This window comes from Mesoplodon densirostris, chromosome 6, assembly GCF_025265405.1.
Source record: "Mesoplodon densirostris isolate mMesDen1 chromosome 6, mMesDen1 primary haplotype, whole genome shotgun sequence".
NCBI lineage: Eukaryota > Metazoa > Chordata > Mammalia > Artiodactyla > Ziphiidae > Mesoplodon > Mesoplodon densirostris.
The window spans coordinates 73,998,617-74,021,235 of NC_082666.1; the positions used below are offsets into that span (position 1 = coordinate 73,998,617).

At 41.0% G+C, this 22,619-nt stretch overlaps 1 protein-coding gene across 8 annotated transcripts in view; it reads right to left on the reverse strand.

Annotated features, from left to right (window-relative positions):
* Positions 1–5,971: 5,971 nt before the first annotated feature.
* Positions 5,972–22,619, reverse strand: part of SMARCA2 (SWI/SNF related, matrix associated, actin dependent regulator of chromatin, subfamily a, member 2) — a 185,945-nt gene continuing 169,297 nt past the window's right edge. For all 8 annotated transcript variants that reach the window (XM_060102248.1, XM_060102240.1, XM_060102244.1 and 5 more), the window contains 4 exons: positions 22,454–22,555; positions 19,655–19,787; positions 8,819–8,961; positions 5,972–7,207 (listed from right to left, as the gene is read on the reverse strand). In XM_060102248.1, coding sequence (XP_059958231.1) covers positions 7,172–7,207; positions 8,819–8,961; positions 19,655–19,787; positions 22,454–22,555 — 414 coding nt within the window. In that variant the 3' untranslated portion in view covers positions 5,972–7,171. The remainder of the gene's footprint in view (positions 7,208–8,818; positions 8,962–19,654; positions 19,788–22,453; positions 22,556–22,619) is intronic.

The window sequence follows — 22,619 nt, forward strand, 5'->3', positions numbered from 1 at the left end:
CGCCTGCCAATGCAGGGGACATGGGTTCGTGCCCCGGTCCGGGAAGATCCCACATGCCGCGGAGCAGCTAGGCCCGTGAGCCATGGCCGCTGAGCCTGCGCGTCCGGAGCCTGTGCTCCGCAATGGGGGAGGTCACGGCAGTGGGAGGCCCGCATATCGCAAAAGAAAAAAAAAAAAGGCATATTTAAATATGACTACTTTTCCACTCCCTCCTCTCACAAAGTGAGGGGGAATTTTTCTCCTGTCTGACCAGTGAGAACGTAATAGGATTCCCGGAGGGAAATCTCATGAAAGTGTGGAGGCCCTCCTAAGACTGGACGCCTCTGGCATTTTTAATTCACAAACTTGTCCACACTGAGGCCTCTAGCAATTCGTTAATTACAGACTAGTTTTTCCTAGCCTGGTGGTGGTTACCAAGAGTTTTTTGCTGCTGGCCTTCTGCTCCAGTAGGTCGTGATTCTCTGTATCTGCCCGTCTGTCTCTTCAGTTTGGGGGGCAGCAGTTTACCCTATGACCTCAGGTCTCGGGTGGATCTAGGAAGAGTTGTTGATTTTCAGTTTGTTCAGCTTTTTTCTTGTTGTGTTAATGGGAGAGCTGACTTCCAAGCTCCTTAAATGCTAGACAAGACATTCGAAATCTCAAGCGCTTCTTTCTGCGTGGTGATAGTATCAGTGTTTTTTTGTTTTTTGTTTTTTCTTTCTCTGTACTTTTTGTACCTTTGTACTTTTCTTACTTTCCACATTTTCTACAATGTGCCTATGTTCATTTTGTAAGAAAAATGAAAATAAATGTTCTCCTAACAGAAAAAAATTTAAATGAGTTTAACCTCTGTTGCCTTGGAGGAAAATAAGGCAAGTTGCAGAGAACAGTACAGTACTTAGAAAAGAAAAAAAACAAACTTTCAACCCCTACACAGCTTACTATCTATTGTACGTTAACATGACTTTACAATGCCATTGGCATCATTAGCACGACTTAAATATTACAGGAGAGTCTTGCCCAGGCAAATAACTATTTTTCATTACATGAGCTTCCTGTTCAGACACATCAGCTCTTCCGTAGAAAGCAACACAATTGATAGTTATGCCCTAAGACTCTGATTTCCCCCTCAAAATCCTTTCCTTACTTCTTTCCTAAACTATTATATCATGATCATTACCCTGTCCTAATCAAATTCCCACACTGAAAGACACTTTAAACCTAATTTCAATAAAATCCAACCTTGACTTTCCCTCTCAAATAAACTACCAAAGCTCCATCAAGGTGGTGGTGGTCTCCCTTACCACAGTAAGCAATAAATTCAGCTTCATCTTATTACCAGGTTACACTGTGGGTAGCTGGGGAACTGACATTTGACAGTGTATATCATTCTATGTGAACAGGAAGAAACAGGCAGAAGTAACCACACCAGGCTTTTAAAGCCGATTGCCTGGTAGGGGTGAATTCTAAACTAATTTTTTGTGTGTTATTTCACTGGTTGTGGTGAATACATGTCTATTTTATAATCTTGGAAGAGGAATTTAATTAAGTTTTTACAAGAGAATTAAAAAATGCATATATATGCTGGGGGGACTATGAGTCCATTCTCTTTGAGGTTTATAATCCCACAGGGAGCCTTGCTTCATAACAGTTCTTGGGTTCACAAAGAGGCCTCTTTCAAATGGATAAACAACAGGTCCTACTGTATAGCACAGGGAACTATATTCACTATCCTGTGATAAACCATAATGGAAAAGGATTTGAAAAAGAATGTGTGGGCCTCCCTGGTGGCGCAGTGGTTGAGAGTCCGCCTGCCGATGCAGGGGATACGGGTTCGTGCCCCGATCTGGGAGGATCCCATATGCCGCGGAGCGGCTGGGCCCGTGAGCCATGGCCGCTGGGCCTGCGCGTCCGGAGCCTGTGCTCCGCAACGGGAGAGGCCACAGCAGTGAGAGGCCCGCATACCGCAAAAAGAAAAAGAATGTGTGTGTGTGTGTGTGTGTGTGTGTGTGTATATTACTGTACAGTAGAAACTAACACTACATTGTAAATCAACTATACTTCAATAAAATAAATTAAAACTAAAAAGACAAAGAGACCTCTTTCTAGTTTATATGTTAAAAAAGAAACCAGTGTTTATAAACAGGAAAGTGGTTTTCCCTTAGTCTTGACTTAGTTTTCTTGCTTTATTCAACTTGGAAAATCCTTACTGAAAATGATGCAGAATACAGATACTTTTTTTTTTTTTAAAGAAGATGTTGGGGGTAGGAGTTTATTAACTTATTTATTTTTGCTGTGTTGGGTCTTCGTTTCTGTGCCAGGGCTTTCTCTAGTTGTGGCAAGTGGGGGCCCCTCTTCATCGCGGTGCGCGGGCCTCTCACTATCGTGGCCTCTCGTTTGCGGAGCACAGGCTCCAGATGCGCAAGCTCAGTAGTTGTGGCTCACAGGCCTAGCTGCTCCGTGGCATGTGGGATCCTCCCAGACCAGGGCTCGAACCCATGTCCCCTGCATTAGCAGGCAGATTCTCAACCACTGCGCCACCAGGGAAGCCTCTACAGATACCTTTTGCATAAAGGGCTTAGTCATTTTGAACATATCACTTCCACCCTCTATGAAGCTCAATGTCCTAAACCACACCAATGATGAATACAGCTCACCTGGACATAGATCTAGCAATTCTAGACCTATCGGTCACTGTTTCTCACCCTGCGCCTCATCATTTTTGCTGACCTCTCCCTAAGTACAACAGAGATTGAAACCCTGAGATTTGTAGGACAGTATAAATGAATAAGGACAGAAAATTTACTTTATCTGGTTTGACACAGCTCTTATTTAGTAAATTTTAAGAAGGGGAATATACTTGGCCATTCCTCCAAGATAGCTGTATAGTGAGATTGACTGTTACTATAAAATTTTCATGGGAACTACGTTTATTCATAAGGGGAGAATATGTCTCTACCCTTCTGCTAAGGAGACCAAAAATATTTCCCCCAAGTATTATATACTTATCAGTCTGAATGAAGTTCAAGTTAAGCACAATTGAAGCTTCCTTCCTGGTAACATATATGACAGAAAAGCTGTCTCAGAGAGAAAAAATATTCATCCTTTTCAGTTATCCCCGTTTATGTTGGTTTCACTAGAGTGACAATTGTGTGATGGATGTATTTGCCTGTACCAGTGATCTAAATCAGGATTAGGATCACCGTGGCCTCATACTGTTCCCCAGGAGTGAAATAATGGGGATTAAGAGTCTGATGGGTTTAGCAGGGCTCCTTCAATTTGATCACACATCAGAATCACCTGGAGGGCATTAGTGCTATTCAAGTCAGCTGGATCTCAGTAGCCTTTAGGGTCCAATGACAGCTGAATATAAAGACAAGGTCTTGGTCTTTGTGGAGTGGCTTGTCACCAAGATGAAAGAAGCAGGGTAGCGGAGGAGCCCAGCCAAGAAAACTGGGTCTTAAAGTTCCATTCTCAGCCCCAGAAACCAGAGACCTAAGCCAAGACTCGCTTGTAAGCCTGGCTGGGTCAGCAAGTGCCAAGCAAATGGGTGCCTGGGACTTATCAATAAGATCAGTTCCAGGCCTCACTCACTGGGGAGGTAGGGAGGCTGCATGGAATATGGTTTTTTTGTATGTATGTATGTATTTATGGCTGTGTTGGGTCTTCGTTGCTGCACGTGGGCTTTCTCTAGTTGCGGCGAGTGGGGGCTGCTCTTTGTTGAGGTGCGTGAGCTTCTCGTTGCGGTGGCTTCTCTTGTTGCAAGGCACGGGCTCTAGGCAAGCAGGCTCTAGAGCACAGGCTCCGTAGTTGTGGCTCACGGACTTAGCTGCTCCGTGGCATGTGGGATCTTCCCGGACCAGGGCTCGAACCCATGTCCCCTGAACTGGCAGGTGGATTTTTAACCACTGTGCCCAAGGGAAGCCCCAGAATATGGGTTTTAGAGGCAAAGAAATCTTACTTTCAAATTCTGCTTTGGTACACTGGCCACAGCTATTCAGTCTCTCATTTGCATCATCCTTATTTGTAAAAAGGGAATAAGAACTATACCTTCTTCCCAGGTTTCTTGTAATTAAATATCAGTACATCACCTGATACTCGTAGCTTCCTTCCTCCGTTCCTAGAAAACTGTTGCTCTGGGAAAGGACTAAGCCTACCAGTGGGCTCAGCTACTGGAAATGGACAAGGCAGCTGCCATGACCAGGTTAAAAATAGGCAGATGTGCAGACGCAGGATGGCCTGCTTCTTGCTCACACATGATCACGCTCCCTGCCAGCTCACCACTGTTGTGCAAGCCACCTTCCTGCCTTTCCTTTCTACTAAGGCCAGGGAGAACAACATACCAAAGACAGAGGAAGAGAAATTAGAGAACATCCTTCACACAATAGACATCCTACACCATAAGGACAATGGTTTGGATGGCTTTAGAACAGCAATACCTCTAAGGCTGAGAAGAGATTCCAAGGAGTACATAAAGTATATACAAAATATACAAAAGTAAATACAAAATACAAAAATGGAAGCAGTGAAATAAGACTGTTTCTTTGAACTGATAGCAAGTTATCTCAGTAAGAAAAACTAATGTGGTTTATTCTTCATGGGAGTCTAGAATCCTACTGTGGTCAGCAAACTGTAAACAAACAAGAAGGGAAACTCAACACATTCTGTAATGCTCAGACTAACTGGAAACTCAGACCTGAATTTTTAGGACAAAAGTTTCTCAGGAGGATTGCACACAAAAATTTGTATGGGTCAAATTTCCTTCAAGACTCAAAGAAAGATACACTGGCAATTCCTCTTATTATGAAAGTAAGAATCCCAGAGTTGTCCTTAGACAATTCTAAGAAATGAAGTTTTCACCAATCCATTAGAGATGAGTGAATACTCTTGCATTTTGGTCCATGTCGTCGTCGGGTCCATAAGAAAGAATGTGCCAAGCTTTGGCTAGGCTTCTTTGTAAACTTTTAAAAACAAATGCAAGACAATTTGGGGACAACTGAGGAAATGTGACTATGGATCGTATGTGAGATGCTAGGGAACTATTGTTAATTCCCTTTGGTATGAAAGTAGGACTGTGGTTAGCCAGGAGATGCATTTATTCTTAGGAGATTTGTGCTGAAGTATTTAGGGGTAAAGCGTTAGGATGGTTGTGACTTACTTTCAGATGGTTTAGTTAAGAAACAAGCGGTGGTGCTTTGTGACCACCTAGAGGGGTGGGATAGGGAGGGTGGGAGGGAGAGAGACGCAAGAGGGAAGGGATATGGGAACAGATGTATATGTATAACTGACTCACTTTATTATAAAGCAGAAACTGACACACCATTGGAAAGCAATTATACTCCAATAAAGATGTTAAAAAAAAAAAGTGGGTGGGGTGGGAGGTAGGGAGATTAGTCGTTGTGAATCTTAGTAGGAGGGTATATGGGTATTTACGGAACCAGTCTTTCAACTGAGCACTTTTCAGATCTTTCTAAATCGATATGAACATAGATTTATTCCATGCTAAACAACAGTATAAATCTATATTACCATACATAGGCATACCTCATCTTACTGCGCTTTGCTTTACTGTGCTACTTTGTAGTTACTGTATTTTTCACAAATTGAAGGTCTGTGGCAACCCTGACTCCAGCAAGTATATTGGTGCCATTTTCCAATAGCAGTGGCTCACTTCATGCTTATCATGTTTTGGGTGATGATTGTGATACTTTTTCATTATTATATTTGTTTTGGTGATCTGTGATCTTTGATATTACTACCATGACTCACTGAAGGCTCAGACGATGGTCAGCATTTTTAGTGATAAGGTATATTTTAATGAAGGTATGTACATTGTTTTTTCAGACATAATGCTATTGCACATTTAATAGACTACAGTAGAGTGCAAACCTAACAACTTTACATGCACCGAGAAGCCAAAAAACTCGTGTGACTCACTCTGTTGTGACATTCACTTTGCGGGGCTAGAACTGACCCTGCAATATCTCTGAGGTATACCTGTAGATTTTCTGGCAAGTAAATAGAATTTAAGCCACTAGAAAAGGTTGAGCAGGGGCTTAGTGTGACTCGGTCCATGGCAGCATCTCTCCTGTTGTATAAGTTTAAAAGTCACAAAAGCAATAGACTCCTCTCCCTTGCGACACACCTGCTTCATCTCAGGGGATTCTCTCCGAGTCTTCTTAAATTTTTTTCCTACCACGTGCGCTGCAGCAAGAGCTTGCCCGGCTCTCGGCAGGAGACTGTGACTCAGGCACCAGGGTTTCAGTCCTTTAGAACTCAAAAACCAGAGGCAGTGTTTGTTGAGCTCAGCTGTTATCTCTTTATTAGGAAAGCACCAACACCACATTCTTGGAAATTACTGGAATTTTATTTGCCTCAGGCTTATGACTTGCAACCAAAGACATTGTGCAAAGAAAGCAAAGATTAAGTACACTTGAGGGAGAAGGAGACAATACACATGGGTAACACAGGAGATCAGGTTGACAAAGGAAGCCATCCATTACACTATATAGATTGCAATATTCAATAGCGATTTCAACAAAACTTTTCTTTTAAAATCAAGAGCAAAAAATTAAGCAATGTTTACAGTAGACATAAATCTTATACAATTCAAAAAGCGTTTTTTTCAGATCATAGAGCATAAAATGGAAAAATGTCTATGTAGGTGAAGTCTAACTACTGTACATTTATCGCCTATTAAAGTTGCTTATATGTACCACAGTGTAAAAAAAAAAAAAAAAAAACAATACCGAACAAATAAAAACCTTGAAAATTGCCTGATGAAAAATAAAATAACCAGTGGCTTTTAATGGCTTCTCCTGGTTATCAGTGCTACAAAAAGACAAAAATCTTCTCATCTGAACAGGTGATAAAACCAGGCACAATCAAACCGTTACCAAGACCCACCCATAGAAATATACTATCCACCCACATATTTTCCATCAAAAGCTTTTTTGTTTGTTTTAATCTTTGAGGCCCATTTGGTCACAATATGTTACAAAGATTTGTGTATGAGTGTGTGTTTCTTTACACCATGATATCATATGTTTGTCTGGCACTATCCTAAAGCTAGCTTATAGATGATAATGATATAGAAACAACCCAGTGCCCATATGACAAATGAACTCACTGAGTGGAGATGAGAGAGGGGAGAAGGAGTTCAGTTCTACCAAGAAAAAAATGTCCATACTGATCACTCATCATCAGTCCCACTTGCTTCTGACTGTTCCTAAAAGTAAAAAGATAAAAAAGACAATAAGCCATCAAGAGGTAATGTAGAAAAGAAATGACATTTTGGAAACAGTTAACCCTCCCAGTAAAGAGGCATCAACAGCCTCGATGCTGAAAAGGGGAGCTCCTACTTGGAAATCCCAAAGCCATGCCCGCTGTCTGTGCCAGTGTTTTGCTCTATTGCACTTGGGCGTGGAAAGTTCATGGCTATTGATTTCTAATTTTAGCACTACGTTTTTAGAAAATTCATGGGAGAAAAAAATTCCATGCATTTGCTGTCTACTTAAAGAAAACATAGGATTTTATTTTATTTATTTATTTTAGATGTTGCGGGGTAGGAGTTTGTTCATTTATTTTGCTGTGTTGGGTCTTCGTTTCTGTGCAAGGGCTTTCTCTAGTTGTGGCAAGCGGGGACCACTCTTCATCGTGGTGCGTGGGCCTCTCACACTATCGCGGCCTCTCTTGTTGCAAAGCACAGGCTCCAGACGTGCAGGCTCAGTAGTTGTGGCTCACGGGCCTAGTTGCTCCGCGGCATGTGGGATCTTCCCAGACCAGGGCTCGAACCCGTGTCCCCTGCATTAGCAGGCAGATTCTCAACCACTGCGCCACCAGGGAAGCCCAAAACAAACATAGGATTTTAAATGTATTTGAAGATGCTTGTGTCGAGGGTTAAAGGCTGGGTGGGATAAGAATGCTCAACCTTTTCAACAGACCCAGATAGCAGTATGTTGAAGGAAAATCAAAGTAGCATAAATGCTAACATGGAAAATTAACCTTCCAGAAAGAAAAAAGAAAGGGGTGTGTGGTAGGGAACCTGAGGTCCTCCAGAAAGTGAAAGAAATAGAGGGCCCTTTAAAAGGCACTGTATTAGAAGCTTGTGCCAGCACTGCTACCTTGTGGACCACAGAGTCAGGGACAGTGCACCAGACTGAGTTAATGCTCTCTGGGTCTGAATTCAGCCTCTGCTATTTACTTCCATGACCTGCAGCAAAACACACATAACCTAAGCACTGATTTCTGTAATATGTTGAGAGTGACGTCTGTCTTAGGATGCTAATAGTAATAGGCACTGAACAGGGTACCATCTGGAAAGGTCCTTATGTCAGGGCCTGGCTCCATCAGGGCTCCCTGAATTTTTCAAATATTAAAAATAACACCTCTAAGTACTTAAAGATGCATCTGGGTTTTCCACACGGCACCTGAAATAGCAACTCAAACCCCAAACTAACTGACATCATCCCACTTTTTGTCAGTCTCCCATGGAATCATTATTTCCTCTATATATTGCTGTACCCTAGGCACTGTGCTGGGTGTTATGGATATAAAATATTAAGCAGCCATGGAGAAAACTCCACTGGGAAGGTAAGAAAGGGGAAAAGGAAACTTGATTGAGTAGTTTTTCACTTTTGGAGACTATTAAAAAGGCAATAAACAAAACCCCAAATTCTTTGTTTTAAATCATGCAGCTCAGTTCACATCCCTCAACACCAAATCTTTACATTTTCATTTCTGGGTAATAAAGCAGAGAGTTTGGAACGGACCTGGGAGTATGAGAGGGAAACGGAAGTGGGGAGAGCTTCCCGACTTCAGGCAAGGCAGCCGCACTTACATTTTCATCCTGCTCTTCATCACTGTCAAAATCGCTCACCACAGGTTTGGCTTTTCCTCGATTTGGCCTTTTCTTGCCTTTTCCTTTGTCCCGGCCTTTCTCATCTTTTTTATTGAGCTTGATTTTCACCTTAACAGATTTTGCTACAACAAAACCAAAACACAGAGCCATGAGGAATCACAGGGAAATCTTTTTACAGGTAGAAAAATGATCGCCTACCTGCAGATGACAAACCCAACATCCCGGAGTACCCTGAACATTCTCCACTGATTCAAGCCTTTTCTCCATTGTCCCATCTAGTTATAGGTAGCACCCCTTTCACTTGCAATGTCAATGTCACATGTCTAAGTTTGCACGATAAGCTACACAGTCACCCTAAATGGGCAACAAGAAGGAATGAGGTCCCAGAGGGAAGCTGGGCTGGGTCCTTTCCAGGTCTCCTAATGGATGAACAGGGATCTTCCTAACCAGGACAGTGAGGGCAGCCTTACCTACTGCGTGGAGGGGTGTGGGCATTTTAAAATTTTCACTAAAAGAATATCTTTTTATAATTAATTTTTATTGGAATACAGTTGCTTTACAGTGTTATGTTAGTTTCTACTGTGCAAAGTGAATCAGCTATATGTATACATACACCGCCTCTTTTCTGGATTTCCTTCCCATTTAGGTCACCACAGAGCACTGAGTAGAGTTCTCTGAGCTATACAGTATATACTTTATACATAGTATCAATAGTGTATATATATATCAATCCCAATCTCCCAGTTCATCCCAGCCCCCCCTTCCCCACCTTGGTGTCCATACGTTTGTTCTCTACATCTGTGTCTCTATTTCTGTTTTGCAAATAGGATCATCTATACCATTTTTCTAGATTCCATATATATGTGTTAATATATGATATTTGTTTTTCTCTTTCTGACTTACTTCACTCTGTATGACAGTCTCTAGGTCCATCCACATCTCGCAAATGACCCAATTTCATTCCTTTTTATGACTGAGTAATATTCCATTGAATGGCCATCATTTAAAAAATCTACAAACAATAAATCCTGGAGAGCATGTGGAGAAAAGGGAACCCTCTTGCACTGTTGCTGGGAATGTAAATTGATACAGCCACTATGGAGAACAGTATGGAGGTTCCTTCAAAAACTAAAAATAGAACTACCATATGACCCAGCAGTCCCACTGCTGGGCATATACCCAGAGAAAACCATAATTCCAAAAGACACATGCACCCCAATGTTCACTGCAGCACTATTTACAATAGCCAGGTCACAGAAGCAATGTAAATGTCCATCAACAGAGGAATGGGCATTTTTTTAAACAGAACTTTGACATTAAAAAGTATACATAAGTGTAAAAGGTTAAAAAAAAGCCAATGATTTTACTGTGTAAATAACTTCAGTTGACTTAAAAAGAAAATTCATAGGTGAATATTTTTAACAGTACAGAAAGGTACAAAATGGAAAGTAAAAACAAAACAAATGAATTTGAAAGGTTTCTTTCCCCATCTCTAGTCTCTCACCCTACTGTTCTCTTTCTGGTGATTATTTCCAGAAAAAGAAGTATACCTCCATATTTGAAAATATATGCATCCCTGTGTGTGTATGATTCTCTATTAATAGATGACATAAAATTCCATATATTTCTGTATAGAGAGACATAAAGAATTCAAGTATATACACATACAGAAAGATGGCACCCACTTCCACTCTCACAGGGCTATTCTGAGGATAGAAATAAAAACACATGGAAGAAAAAAGTCAAAGTGTTATACCATAGTTATAGGTGCACCTCCCAAGGTTCACAGAAAATCTGTTCCCTGGCATTGTTCTGGGACAGGTGTCCACAGAACAGCATTTTTAGGGATGGATGATGAAGTGACTGAGAATGAAAGTCTCTCATTCCAACCAGTTTTGTTAGAATATTATGTTTGGTGGGTCTCAAGGAACCTAGAAATAGATATTGTCATGGAGAGAATCAGCTCCAGAAGGAATCTTAGAGATGAGAAATTTCCAGACTTCTTTTGTGAAGGGGAAGGACCCACAAAATGTTTCCAGAAATGAAGTCTTCCATGGAAGTACAGGCTAACAAAAAAGATGAGAGCAGAGATGTTCTGAACTGAAGTGCAGGGGGCAGCATATGCCCTTCCCCCATCCCAAACAGGGCAAAAGGCTGGCAAATCCTAGTGCTCCAAACAGTATTCCTAGTCCAGGCTTCCATATGTCATACCCAAATGTCTACTGCTTAATAAGCTATAAGGTGGGGACTTGAAGAAAAGACTGGGGATGCAAAAGTCTACCTATTAATGGAAATGCATGAAGGTGTGAAAACTTTAAAAATTTAAAAAGTAATTTGGAAAGAAAAAGTGAAATATCTTTATCTTCACAGGTGTGGCTCTTCCTGACACGGGAGTACAGGAAATCCATGGGAGGTGCGAAAGGGCAGAAGGCTGTCAGTAAAGGTAAGAAAATACATCCTCAAGAACATAATCTAAATACTCACTGGAGTGTGAGACGCTCAAAAGCTATCAGGCTTTGTGAGTCAGTGGATATGTCCCTCCAAAAAACCCACCTGAAAGGCTGCCATGGGCAACTAGGCTAATAAACTGGACCATCAGATGGGCCCTTTAAACAGCATCCTAAGGCTTTATGACACCATTACACAGACCTTTGACAAGTTCCAGTTAACCAGGGTGGCAGGCAGAATAGTGATGGCGCCCAGAGAAGTCCATGTCCTAATCCCCAGAACTTGTGAAAATGTTACTTTGCATGGCAAAAGGGATTCCACTGACCTTGAGATGGGGAGATTATCCTAGACTAACCAGGTAGGCTAGGCCCAATCTCATCACACGAGTCCTTCAAAGTGGAAGAAGATGAGGTTCTGATTTAAGAAGGTGACACAAGACCCTGAACTTACCTCTTCCCATGGACACACCGAATCTAAGGTATGTATGGAACAACCTCTGAAAAAGACCTAAAAACTAGCTCAGTGACGCCTACACATTGGACAAATGTGGAAAAACCCACACTGAAGCAAGTAAGAAAGGCAGAAAGGCTGATACATAATCTCATGATAAATGCCATCCTTGGTGCAGTGACCCACAACTGGAAAGGAACTGAAAACCGGAAGCTTTCTCTAGAAGGACTGAAGGTTTGAACCCCACATCAGGCACCCCAACTTTTAAGACTTGCACCTGAGGGATGCCCCCAAAACATCTAGCTTTGAAAACCAACAGGGCTTGTGTCCACAAGACCCACAGGGCTACAGCCAGTTCAGAAATGGCTCGTAAAACTCTCATGCGCAGACTCTCCTGCCCCAGGACCCAGCTGAAAGTCAGCTGATTGAGAGGCACCCAGACTTTACATAAAAGAGGCTTATTTGCTTATCTTAAAGCATCGGCCTATATTTAACCCGTATCTAAGGGCTGACCGTCATCCCTTCCAGAGAACTTGGCAGAGGGGGGATGCTATCTTTGCACTCTCCCTCTGCCATACTCCAGAGCACTAGTGTCTCTTGGAGGGGAGCTTTTACACACGCCCGGTGCCATGGTTTGTGCGAGGGCTGCCCAGGGGATACCTTCAGATTGCCTGGTTCTGGTGGTCAGTGGGACTTAGGCCTGTGGTCCCACTGGACTGTATATTTGCATCCTTTAAAAAGCTGCTGCCTGAGGATCTGGCTTCCCATCAGCCTGAATTTAGGTGTTGAGATCCTCCCTTCTAAGACATGGACTGACAGGTCTTGGTACACCCTCAACTATTGGGAGCCACTCAATGTAGGCTGCTTGGACAATCACAAAGGTGTGAGAGACAAGGAAGAATTAGGGTGTAGGTTGAATGATAAAGTTTTTGTCTCCTACCTGAGGCCACTCCTTCAAGACTGGAAGAGATGGCTGTTTTATCAAATGAGAGAGTCAAGGAAAATAAAGAGAGGAATATGTTCCAAATGAAAGAACAAGATAAAACCTCAGAAAAAAAAGTCTTTAATAAAACCAAGATGAATGGCTTAGCTGATGGACAGAATTAAAAATAATGGTCATAAAGATGCTCACTGAACTTGGGATAAGAATGAATGAAAACACTGAGAACTTCAAAGAGAAAACACAATTAACCCTTGAACAACATGGGGGTTAGGGGCGCCAACCCTCTGTGCAGTCAAAAATCTGTGTGTAACTTTACAGTTGGCCTTCCGTATCTGGGGTTCTGCATCCACAGATTCAACCAACTGCAGATTGTATAGTACTGCTGTATGTATTTATTGAAAAACAGTCTTCCTCCAAGTGGACCCATGCAGTTCAAACCTGTGTTGTTCAATGGCCAACTTTATAAGCAAGTACCAAATAGAAGTCACAGAGCTGAAGAATATGATAACTGAACTGAAAAGTACACTAGAGGGGTACAACAACAGACAAGAGGAAGCAGAAGAAAGATCAGTAAAATCAAAGACAGGGCAGTGAAACTCATCCAATCAGAGCAGCAAAAGAAGGGACTTATGGGACGACATAAAGTGGATCAATATTCACACTGTAGGGCTCCCAGAAAGAGAAGAGAGAGAGAAAGGGGCATAAGACTTATTTGAAGAAATAATGGCTGAAAACTTCCCTCATCTGCAGAAGGAAATACATCCAGATCCAGGAAGAGTCCCAAATAAGAGGGACCCAAAGAGACCTACACTTAGACATACTACAATTAAAATGTCAAAACTTAAAACACAAGAAGAGCACTGTAAAAGCAGCAAAAGAAAAACAAACAACTTGTTACATACAAGGGCAACCCCCCAGAAGACTAGGGGTAGATTTTTAAGCAGAGACTTTGCAGTCCAGAAGTGAGTGGCACAAAACAGTCAAAATACTGAAAGAAGAAAACTTCCAACCAAGAATATTCTACCTGGCAAACATATCATTCAGAATTGAAGGAGACATAAAGAGTTTTCCAGATAACTAAAAGCTAAAGGAGTTCATCAAGAACTCCTGAATTTACAAGAAATGTTAAAGGGACTTACTTCAGTTAAAAAGAAAGGGTACTGGGCTTCCCTGGTGGTGCAGTGGTTGAGAATCTGCCTGCCAATGCAGGGGACACGGGTTCAAGCCCTGGTCTGGGAAGATCCCATGGTCTGGGAAGATCCCATATGCTGCGGAGCAACTAGGCCCGTGAGCCACAATTACTGAGCCTGCGCGTCTGGAGCCTGTGCTCCGCAACAAGAGAGGCCGCAATAGTGAGTGGCCCGCTCACCGCGATGAAGAGTGGCCCCCACTTGCCGCAAATGGAGAAAGCCCTCGCACAGAAACAAGGACCCAACACAGCCATAAATAAATAAATAAATAAATTAATTAATTAAAAAAAAAAAAAAAGAAAAGAAAGGGTACTGATTAGCCGCAAGAAAACACATAAAAGTATAAACCTCACTGGTAAAGTAAATATATATCTAGTGGATTAGTCACTTCTAGAGCCAGACATAAGTAATATAGTTCTTTTTACTACTTTTATCTTTTACTTTAATAATTAGTTAGAGGATACACAAGTATATTCACAAGATAAAAAAATGTAAAATGTGTCATCCAAAACATAAAACAGAGGGAAGGAGTACCAACAAACATAGAGCTTTAGAATACATTCAAACTTAAGTTGTTATCAACTTGAAATAGACTCTTCTAAATATAAGTTATAACATGTAAGCCTCGTGATAACCACAAACCTATAGTAGATACACAAAAGATAAAAAGAAGGGAGTCGAAGTAAACTACTAAAAGAAGGTCATCAAATGACAAAGGAAGATAATAAAAGAAGAAAAACAACTACAAAACAGCCAGAAAACAATGAACAAAATGGCAATAAGTACATATCTATCAATTATTACTTTAAATGTAAATGGACTGAATTCTCCAGTCAACAGACAAAGTGGCTGAATGGTTAAAAAAACAAGACTTATCTATATGCTGCCTACAAGAGACTCATTTCAGCTTTAAAGACACACACACTGCAAGCGAACAGATGCAAAAAGGCAGTCCATGCAAACGGAAACCAAAAGAAAGCTGGGGCAGCTATACTTGCATCAGACAAAAGAGACTTTAAAGACTGTAATAAGAGACAAGGGCATTACATAATAGCAAAGAGTCAATACAAAAAGAGGACCTAACATTTATTAACAACATAGAGGGAGAAATAGACAGCAATACAATAATATTAGGGGACTTTAATACCTTTCTTTCATTAATGGACAGATCATCTAGACAGAAAATCCATATGAAAACACTGGCCTTAAATGACACACTAGACCAGAAGAACTTCATAGTTATATATGGAAGGTTCCATTCAAAAGCAACAGAATACACATTCTTCTCAAGTGCACATGAAACATTCTCCAGGATAGATCATATGTGATGCCTCAAAACCAGGCTTGATAAATTTAAGCAGATTGAACTATCAATAAGCCTTCTCAACCATAATGACATGAAACTAATCAATTACAGGAGGAAAACTGGAAAATTCACACTTAATGTGGAGATTAAACAACGTGCTACTGACCCACCAATGGCTCAACAAGGAAACCAAAAGAGTAAATTAAAAGATACCTTCAGACAAATGAAAATGGAAATCAAACATGCCAAAATTTACAGGATGCAGAAAAGTAACCCTAGAAGTGAAGTTCAGTGATAAATGCCTACATCAAGAAACAAAAATCTCCAATAAAACACCCTAACTTTAGGGCCTCCCTGGTGGCGCAAGTGGTTGAGAGTCCGCCTGCCGATGCAGGGGATACGGGTTCGTGCCCCGGTCTGGGAGGATCCCATATGCCGCGGAGCGGCTGGGCCCGTGAGCCATGGCCGCTGAGCCTGCGCGTCCGGAGCCTGCGCGTCCGGAGCCTGTGCTCCGCAACGGGGGAGGCCACAACAGTGAGAGGCCCGCATACCGCAAAAAAAAAAAAAAAAAAAAAAAAAAACACCCTAACTTTATACTTCAAGGAACTACAAAAAGAAGAACAAATGAAGTCCAAACTTAGTAGATGGAAGGAAACAGCAAAGATCAAACTGGAAACAAACACGCAACCACAAAAAAATAGAGAGTAAAAAGACAATAGAAAAGATCAATGAAACTAAGGGCCGGTTCTTTGAAAATTTTAAAAAGTGGACAAATCTTTAGCTACACTCACCAAGAAGAAAAGAGAGGGGACTCAAATAAAATCACTAATGATAGAGGGGATGTTACAACTGTTATCAGAGAAATGCAAAGAATCACGAGAGACTACTATGAACGATTATGTGCCAACAAATCATACAACCTAGAAAAAAACGGATAAATTTGTAGAACCAGTCAACCTACCAGGACTGCATCACAAAGAAAATAGAAAAAGACCAATTACTAGTAAGGAAATTGAGTCCACAGTCAAAAACCTCCCATTAAACAAAAGTCCAAGACCAGATGGCATCACTGGTGAATTCTGCCAAACATTTAAAGATGAATTAGAATGAATACCTATCCTTTTCAAATTTTTGTCAAAAAACCCCCAAAACCAAACAAAACTGAAGAGGAGGGGACACTTCCAAACTCATTTTACGAGGCTAGCATTATGCTGGTACCAAAACTAGACCAGAAGACTGCAAGCAAAGAAAATTATAGGCCAATATCCCTGATGAACGTAGATGCAAAAATCCGCAACAAAATATTAGCAAACTGAATCCAACAATACATTAAAAGAATCATATACCATGATTAAGTGGGATTTCTTCCAGGGATGCAAGTTGGTTCAACATCAATATATCAATCAATATGATACAACACATTAACAGAATGAAGGCTAAAACTTATAATGATCATCTAAAATGGAACATATGAACTTATTTACAAAACAGAAATAGAGTCACAGATGTAGAAAACAAACGTATGGTTACCAGCGGGGAAAGGGGGTGGAGGGATAAACTGGGAGACTGGGATTGACATATACATGCCATATGATCCAGCAATCCCACTCCTGGGCACATATCTGGAGAAAACCGTAATTATTTGAAAATACACATGTACCCCAATGTTCACTGCAGCACTACTTACAGTAGCCAGGACATGGAAGCAACCTAAATGTCCATCCACAGAGGAATGGATAAAGAAGATGGGGTACATATACACAATGGAATATTACGCAGCCATAAAAAGAATAGAATAATGCCATTTGCAGTGACATGGATGGACCTAGAGATTATCATACTAAGTGAAGTAAGTCAGACAAAGACAAATATCATGATATCGCTTATATGTGGAATCTAAAAAAGGGATACAAATGAACTTATTTACAAAACAGAAACAGACCCACAGACTTAGAAGACAAACTTACAGATACCAAAGAAGAAAAGTGGCAGGGCCGGGGGGTGGGGGCAGTGGGTGGGAAATTAGGAGTTTGGGATTAACACATACACACTACTGTATATAAAACAGATAATCAACAAGGACCTACTGTACAGCACAGGAAGCTCTACTCAGTATTCTGTAATAACCTATATGGGAAAAGAATCTAAAACAATGGATACACTTATAACTGAATCACTTCACTTTACGCATGAAACGAACACAACATTGTAAATCGACTATACTCCAATACAAAATAAACATTTTTAAAAATTAAAAAAAAGGACATTTGCGACAACATGGATGGACCATGAGGGCTTTTATGCTAAGTGAAATAAGTCAGTGAAAGACAGATACTGTATGATCTCACTTATATGTGAAATTAAAAAAGAAAACCACTGAACTCACAGATACAGAAAACAGATAGGGTGGCTGCCAGAGGTGGGGTGGGAAATGGGTGCAGGGAATCCAAAGGTATAAATATCCAGTTATAAAATAAATAAGTCGTGGGGTTTAAGGTACAGCATGGTGAGTATAATTAATAACGCTGTAGTGCATATTTGAAAGTTGCCAAGAGAGTAGATCTTCAAAGTTCCCATCACAGGAAAAAATTTTTTTCTGTGTGTGGTGATGGGTGTTAAGTAGATTGAGGTGTGATCATTTCACAATATAGACATATATCGCATCATTATGCTGTATAACCTAGTATATTATTATATGTCAATTATACCTCAACAACAACAGCAAAAAAATGTGGATGAAGTGGAGGCCGAAGAGAGGGTCAATGAGATGCAACATGAGAAAGAGACACAAGGAAATGGATTCTCCCCTGGAGCCCCGACAAAGGAAGGCAGGCTGGTGACACCTTGGTTTTGGCCCAGAGAGACCCACAGTAAACCCGTGACCTACAGGGCTGTGAGATAATAAATGTAAGTTGTATTGAGGCACTAAGTTTGTGGTAATTTGTTAGAGTGGCTACAGGCTACAGAAAGTTAACATACCAAGTCTCAGGAGAGATTAGAGCAAACGTATCTCAACCGATAGCTGGGATAAGAAGGTAGCTATTTGAAAACAGATTCGAAATCTCGCTCTAAACCAAGGCAACGTTTAGCTAAAATTGTTTTGTAGACTTAAACATCAAATGCTATGATATTAAAACTAGGGAGTAACCATATGAAACTGAAAAAAGTTAAATTAATACTTAAAAGGCAGAATCACTAAAAAGAATAATACTGAGAACAGATGAGGGTATGGGGAAACAGACACGTACGTACACCGCTGACAAAGAAATCAACTCCATTCTGTGCAGCAATATGTATGCGTCAGATTTACAGTGTGTGCAGCAGTGGTTTATGGGTCAGAATTTTCAGGAGAGCATTATTTGGGCTGAGATTACTATGTTTTGGTACACTCATTTAATGGATGTTAATATATGTATTGCTGTATAAAAACAGTCATTGCTATGGGAAAATATTTGTAATAGAAGAACCATGCTACAAAACAGTGTGCTATACTTTTATAAACAAAATATTTATGTATATAAAAAGACTGGAAGGCAACTGGAGTTAAATGTATATTGGATGATGGAATTATACAATTTTCCTTTCTTAAAAATATTTTCCAAGCTGTCTGTACTAAGTATGTAATTAGAAACAAATCTAATAAAAAATGTTAAAGCATATCTAAACTGTTTTACATAGAAGACTAAAAACTACTAGGATTTATTACTTTACGAGGAGGTATGGGGTGAAAACTTAATTAGGTAAGAAGAAATTTTAGACTTTTCAAGGCAGCTGTAACCTTTGATATGATATTTGCCTTGGGTGCAAAGTTTAAGAGGGCACCAAAACTCGGTAATCAAGATAAATACTATTCAGTGCAATGTTTTAAAAACTCAAAACTCACGCCAAACAGAGCCATAATGAATAAAATACCAAGATAAAGACAGGATCAGTATCTGATCCATGATGGACAAAATGGACCACAGTTTGACAATTATCTTCTAAAGCAGTGATTCTCAAAGTGTGGGCCCGGGTCCAGTCACATCAGCATCCCCTGTGAACCTGTTAGAGAGGCTGACTCTCAGACCCTTCCGCAGGCTACTGAATCAGAAACTCAGTGGTGGAGGCCAGCAATCACCCAGGTTAGAGAACCACTGTGCTAGGTTAACAGATAGGTGGTATCAACAGCCATGCTGGTAGAAAATGTGTATTACACTGATTTCCAAAGGCAACGTTCCATATTTGCTGTGAGCCTGGCCATGTGCTAAGTAAGCTCTTCGCATGACTGGGGGCACATTTAGTACTTCAGTTTCACAGAGGAGGAGACTGAGCTCAAGCGGGGTTAAGTATATGACCTGGGGTTGCCCAGCTAGGACACAGAACACTGCAAGACCTGGAGTCCAGATGTGCCTGACTCCAACGTCTGCTCTGTTGGCATCTGTGGAAACAGCGATGCAGGTGGCCAGGGCCAAACCAGTGGAGAAACCACATAGACTCACCCTCTGACTCTGACTCGTCTTCCTCTTCCTCTTCCTCCTCTTCGTTGCTCTCGTCCTCACTCTCTTCTTCTTTGGCGATTTTCTGCCGAGCACTCTTGAACACTGACTGTAAGACGATGGAGTCTTCGTAGATCTAAAGGGTCAAAGTGGCACCTATTAAAAAACCTCAAGTTGAGGGCCCGAGACTCACCGTCGCAGCATGCTCTTTTCTTCCCTGTGCCACACGCCAGCATTATCTTACATGAATGTTAGTAGAAACATCAACGTTATTGTCTATGCCTGCAGGAAAATACCAAACTCAAATCTACAGACATAGTCTTACAGGAAAAGTCCACATGCAGTTGAAATAATTTCAGAGACTGTGTGTGTGTGTTGTGTGTGTGCATGCTTGGGAGGGAAGGGAGGGCTTCAATACGATGCCCTCTCATTTTTGACAGCAAGACCAGTATTTAAAAAAACTATTTCTTATTTAAGTTGTTCCATCAAACACTGTGGTAAAGCAACCTTTTTTAAAAAATGCAATTCTCCTAACAAAATGGAGGCTATTATTTGTTACTGAGTTTATCAGTACCAGCCACTACTTATTGCAATCAGTGCTTTCTCGCTAGTGTATGCACCTATCTGAGCACAGCCCTGTGTAGTTGCTGAGAGAGAGATAAAGTTACAAAATGGTCCGTTTTCTCAAAACACTAAAAATAGAAGTACCACATGATCCAGCAATGCCAATTCTAGATATATACCCAAAGGAACTGAAAGCAGGGTCTTGAAGAGGTACATGCACACCCATGTTTACAGCAGCACTATTCACAGTAGCCAAGAGGTAGAAGCACACCCAATGTCCATCGATAGAGGGATGAAGAAACAAAACGAGGTCTATCCAAACCATGAAGTATTATTCAGCCTTAAAAAGGAAAGAAATCCTGTCGCAGCCTACACTACATGGATGAAATTTGAGGACATGATCCTAGGTGAAATGATAAGCCATTCACAAAAAGACAAACACTGAGTGATTTGCTTCTATGAGCTATCTAGAGGAGTCAAATTCGTACAAATAGAACGTAGAATGGTGTCTGGCAGAATGATTACAGAGTTTTAGTTTTACAGGATGAAAGTGTTGTGGAGATCTGTTGCAGAATAATGAAAATATACTTCACACTACTGAGCTGTACACTTAAAAATGGTGAAGATGATACACTGGGATGGGGCCACTGGGGCAGAATCTGCCAGGGACACTAGAGTTGAGCTGGATCTTTAGGGTGAGGGGGATCGCACCAGGGATCATGAGAAAGGAGATGGCCTTTTCAGAAAAGGAGAGGAGGAGAAAGGTAGGGAGGCAAAAGTAAGAAAGATGCATCCGGGATGGTGCCATTGCCAATTTCCTGGTTATGACACGGGACGACGATGTTACTATCGTGTGACGACGTCAAGGCTCTCTCTGTATTCATGTTCTTTCCTACAACTCTATGTGTATCTGGGGAAGCCGGTGTCATGGACCATGAACCGTTACTGGACCATGAACTGTTTAGGTTGAGGAACAGCAAGAAATGAGGCCAAATAGTTAGTATATGACTTTAGAAAGCAAACTACAGCGACTAAGTTCATTCTAGAATTTAACAGTACATGGGGAAGCTCGAAGCTTGGTGGGCAGTAGATGCACAGGATAAAAAGGTGGTTACACACACACACACACACACAAAAAAAAAGGTGGTTACAGAAAGATAGGCCAGCATCCAGGAGGGCCTTGGAGGGAAGCCAGTCAAGAGGCCATTTGTCACCCCAGTTCAGGGGTGTCGGCAGACAGGGAGGCTGTCTGGGACGGGGTGTATATCACAATGTTGCCACAGTCCTATAAAGAACCCCCAAATCTATCCACAAACTGTAAGTGGTCATTCATAAAAGACTTCCTTGTTGATGCTTATATTTACTCTCTGCATCCTAGTTTTCATCTTAAATTTCTTTGAAAAAGGCTTCTTTCACGACCTATTGTGTTTTGGTCAAAATAATATTTCTATTAACTCCCATTAACTGGAAAGGTATGGTCTGTTCAAGGCACATTCTGAGGAGTCCCATATTCTCCAATTTAGTGACTGGAATTGACATGAAGATAAAAACAAGTCCGATCCGGAAAGAGGCTTGACTCTGCACTGGCTGGGGGACACACTGACCTCTCTTCTTGTTCTTTCTGCCTCAGGGGTATGAGAGCATAGATAGGAAAAGGGGAGTCCTACAAAAGGTGAGTGGAATTGATGTGTAATTAAAGTGAAATTGTCCTCTGCCAACTTAGTTATTTTAATAGTGTCACTTACTTAGACTCTTACACTTGTTAACTACAGAGGAGCAAAGAGAATTGCAAGTGACCTGATGAAAAGCATTTTTGTAACAATTGGAGGCCATGGTTATTTTTTCTATATGTTTTTGGTTTTAAAACAAAACAGCAGTTTCGGCGCCTGATGCAAAGTTTACAATCAGAAAACCCAAGGTAAATAGAACCAAATACACCATCTCTGTAAAGGCAAAAACTGTACCCCTAGCTTTTAAGCATTACATTGTTATTAACTTAAATTCCTCCTCTGATTAAAAGCCAAGCCTTTAAGGGAAGCACAAGTAGGAACTAGCATAGCTATGGTACAAAGGAGCTGGCATTAATTTGAAAATGCCAAAGCCTCAACTGCTTTACACAGGTAGCATGGAAATATAGGCTTTTATTTTTCCTTTTCTTCTGCAGGATAGTAGCGACGGTAGCAAATGAAAAAATTTACTTAAAAGAACAAAGCATGTTTAAGGTTAAACATGTCTCACCTGGGATCCTTCCAAGTTGTACGTCTGAGCATTGTGACAGAGAAGCATGACGTCTTTCTCCAGGTCACCCAGGCTTCGGTACTTATGATTACGGATTCTTTCCTGATGCACATTTTGGATAAAACAGAGGAAAGTGGGGGAGGGTGGTGGTGGAAATACAACAATC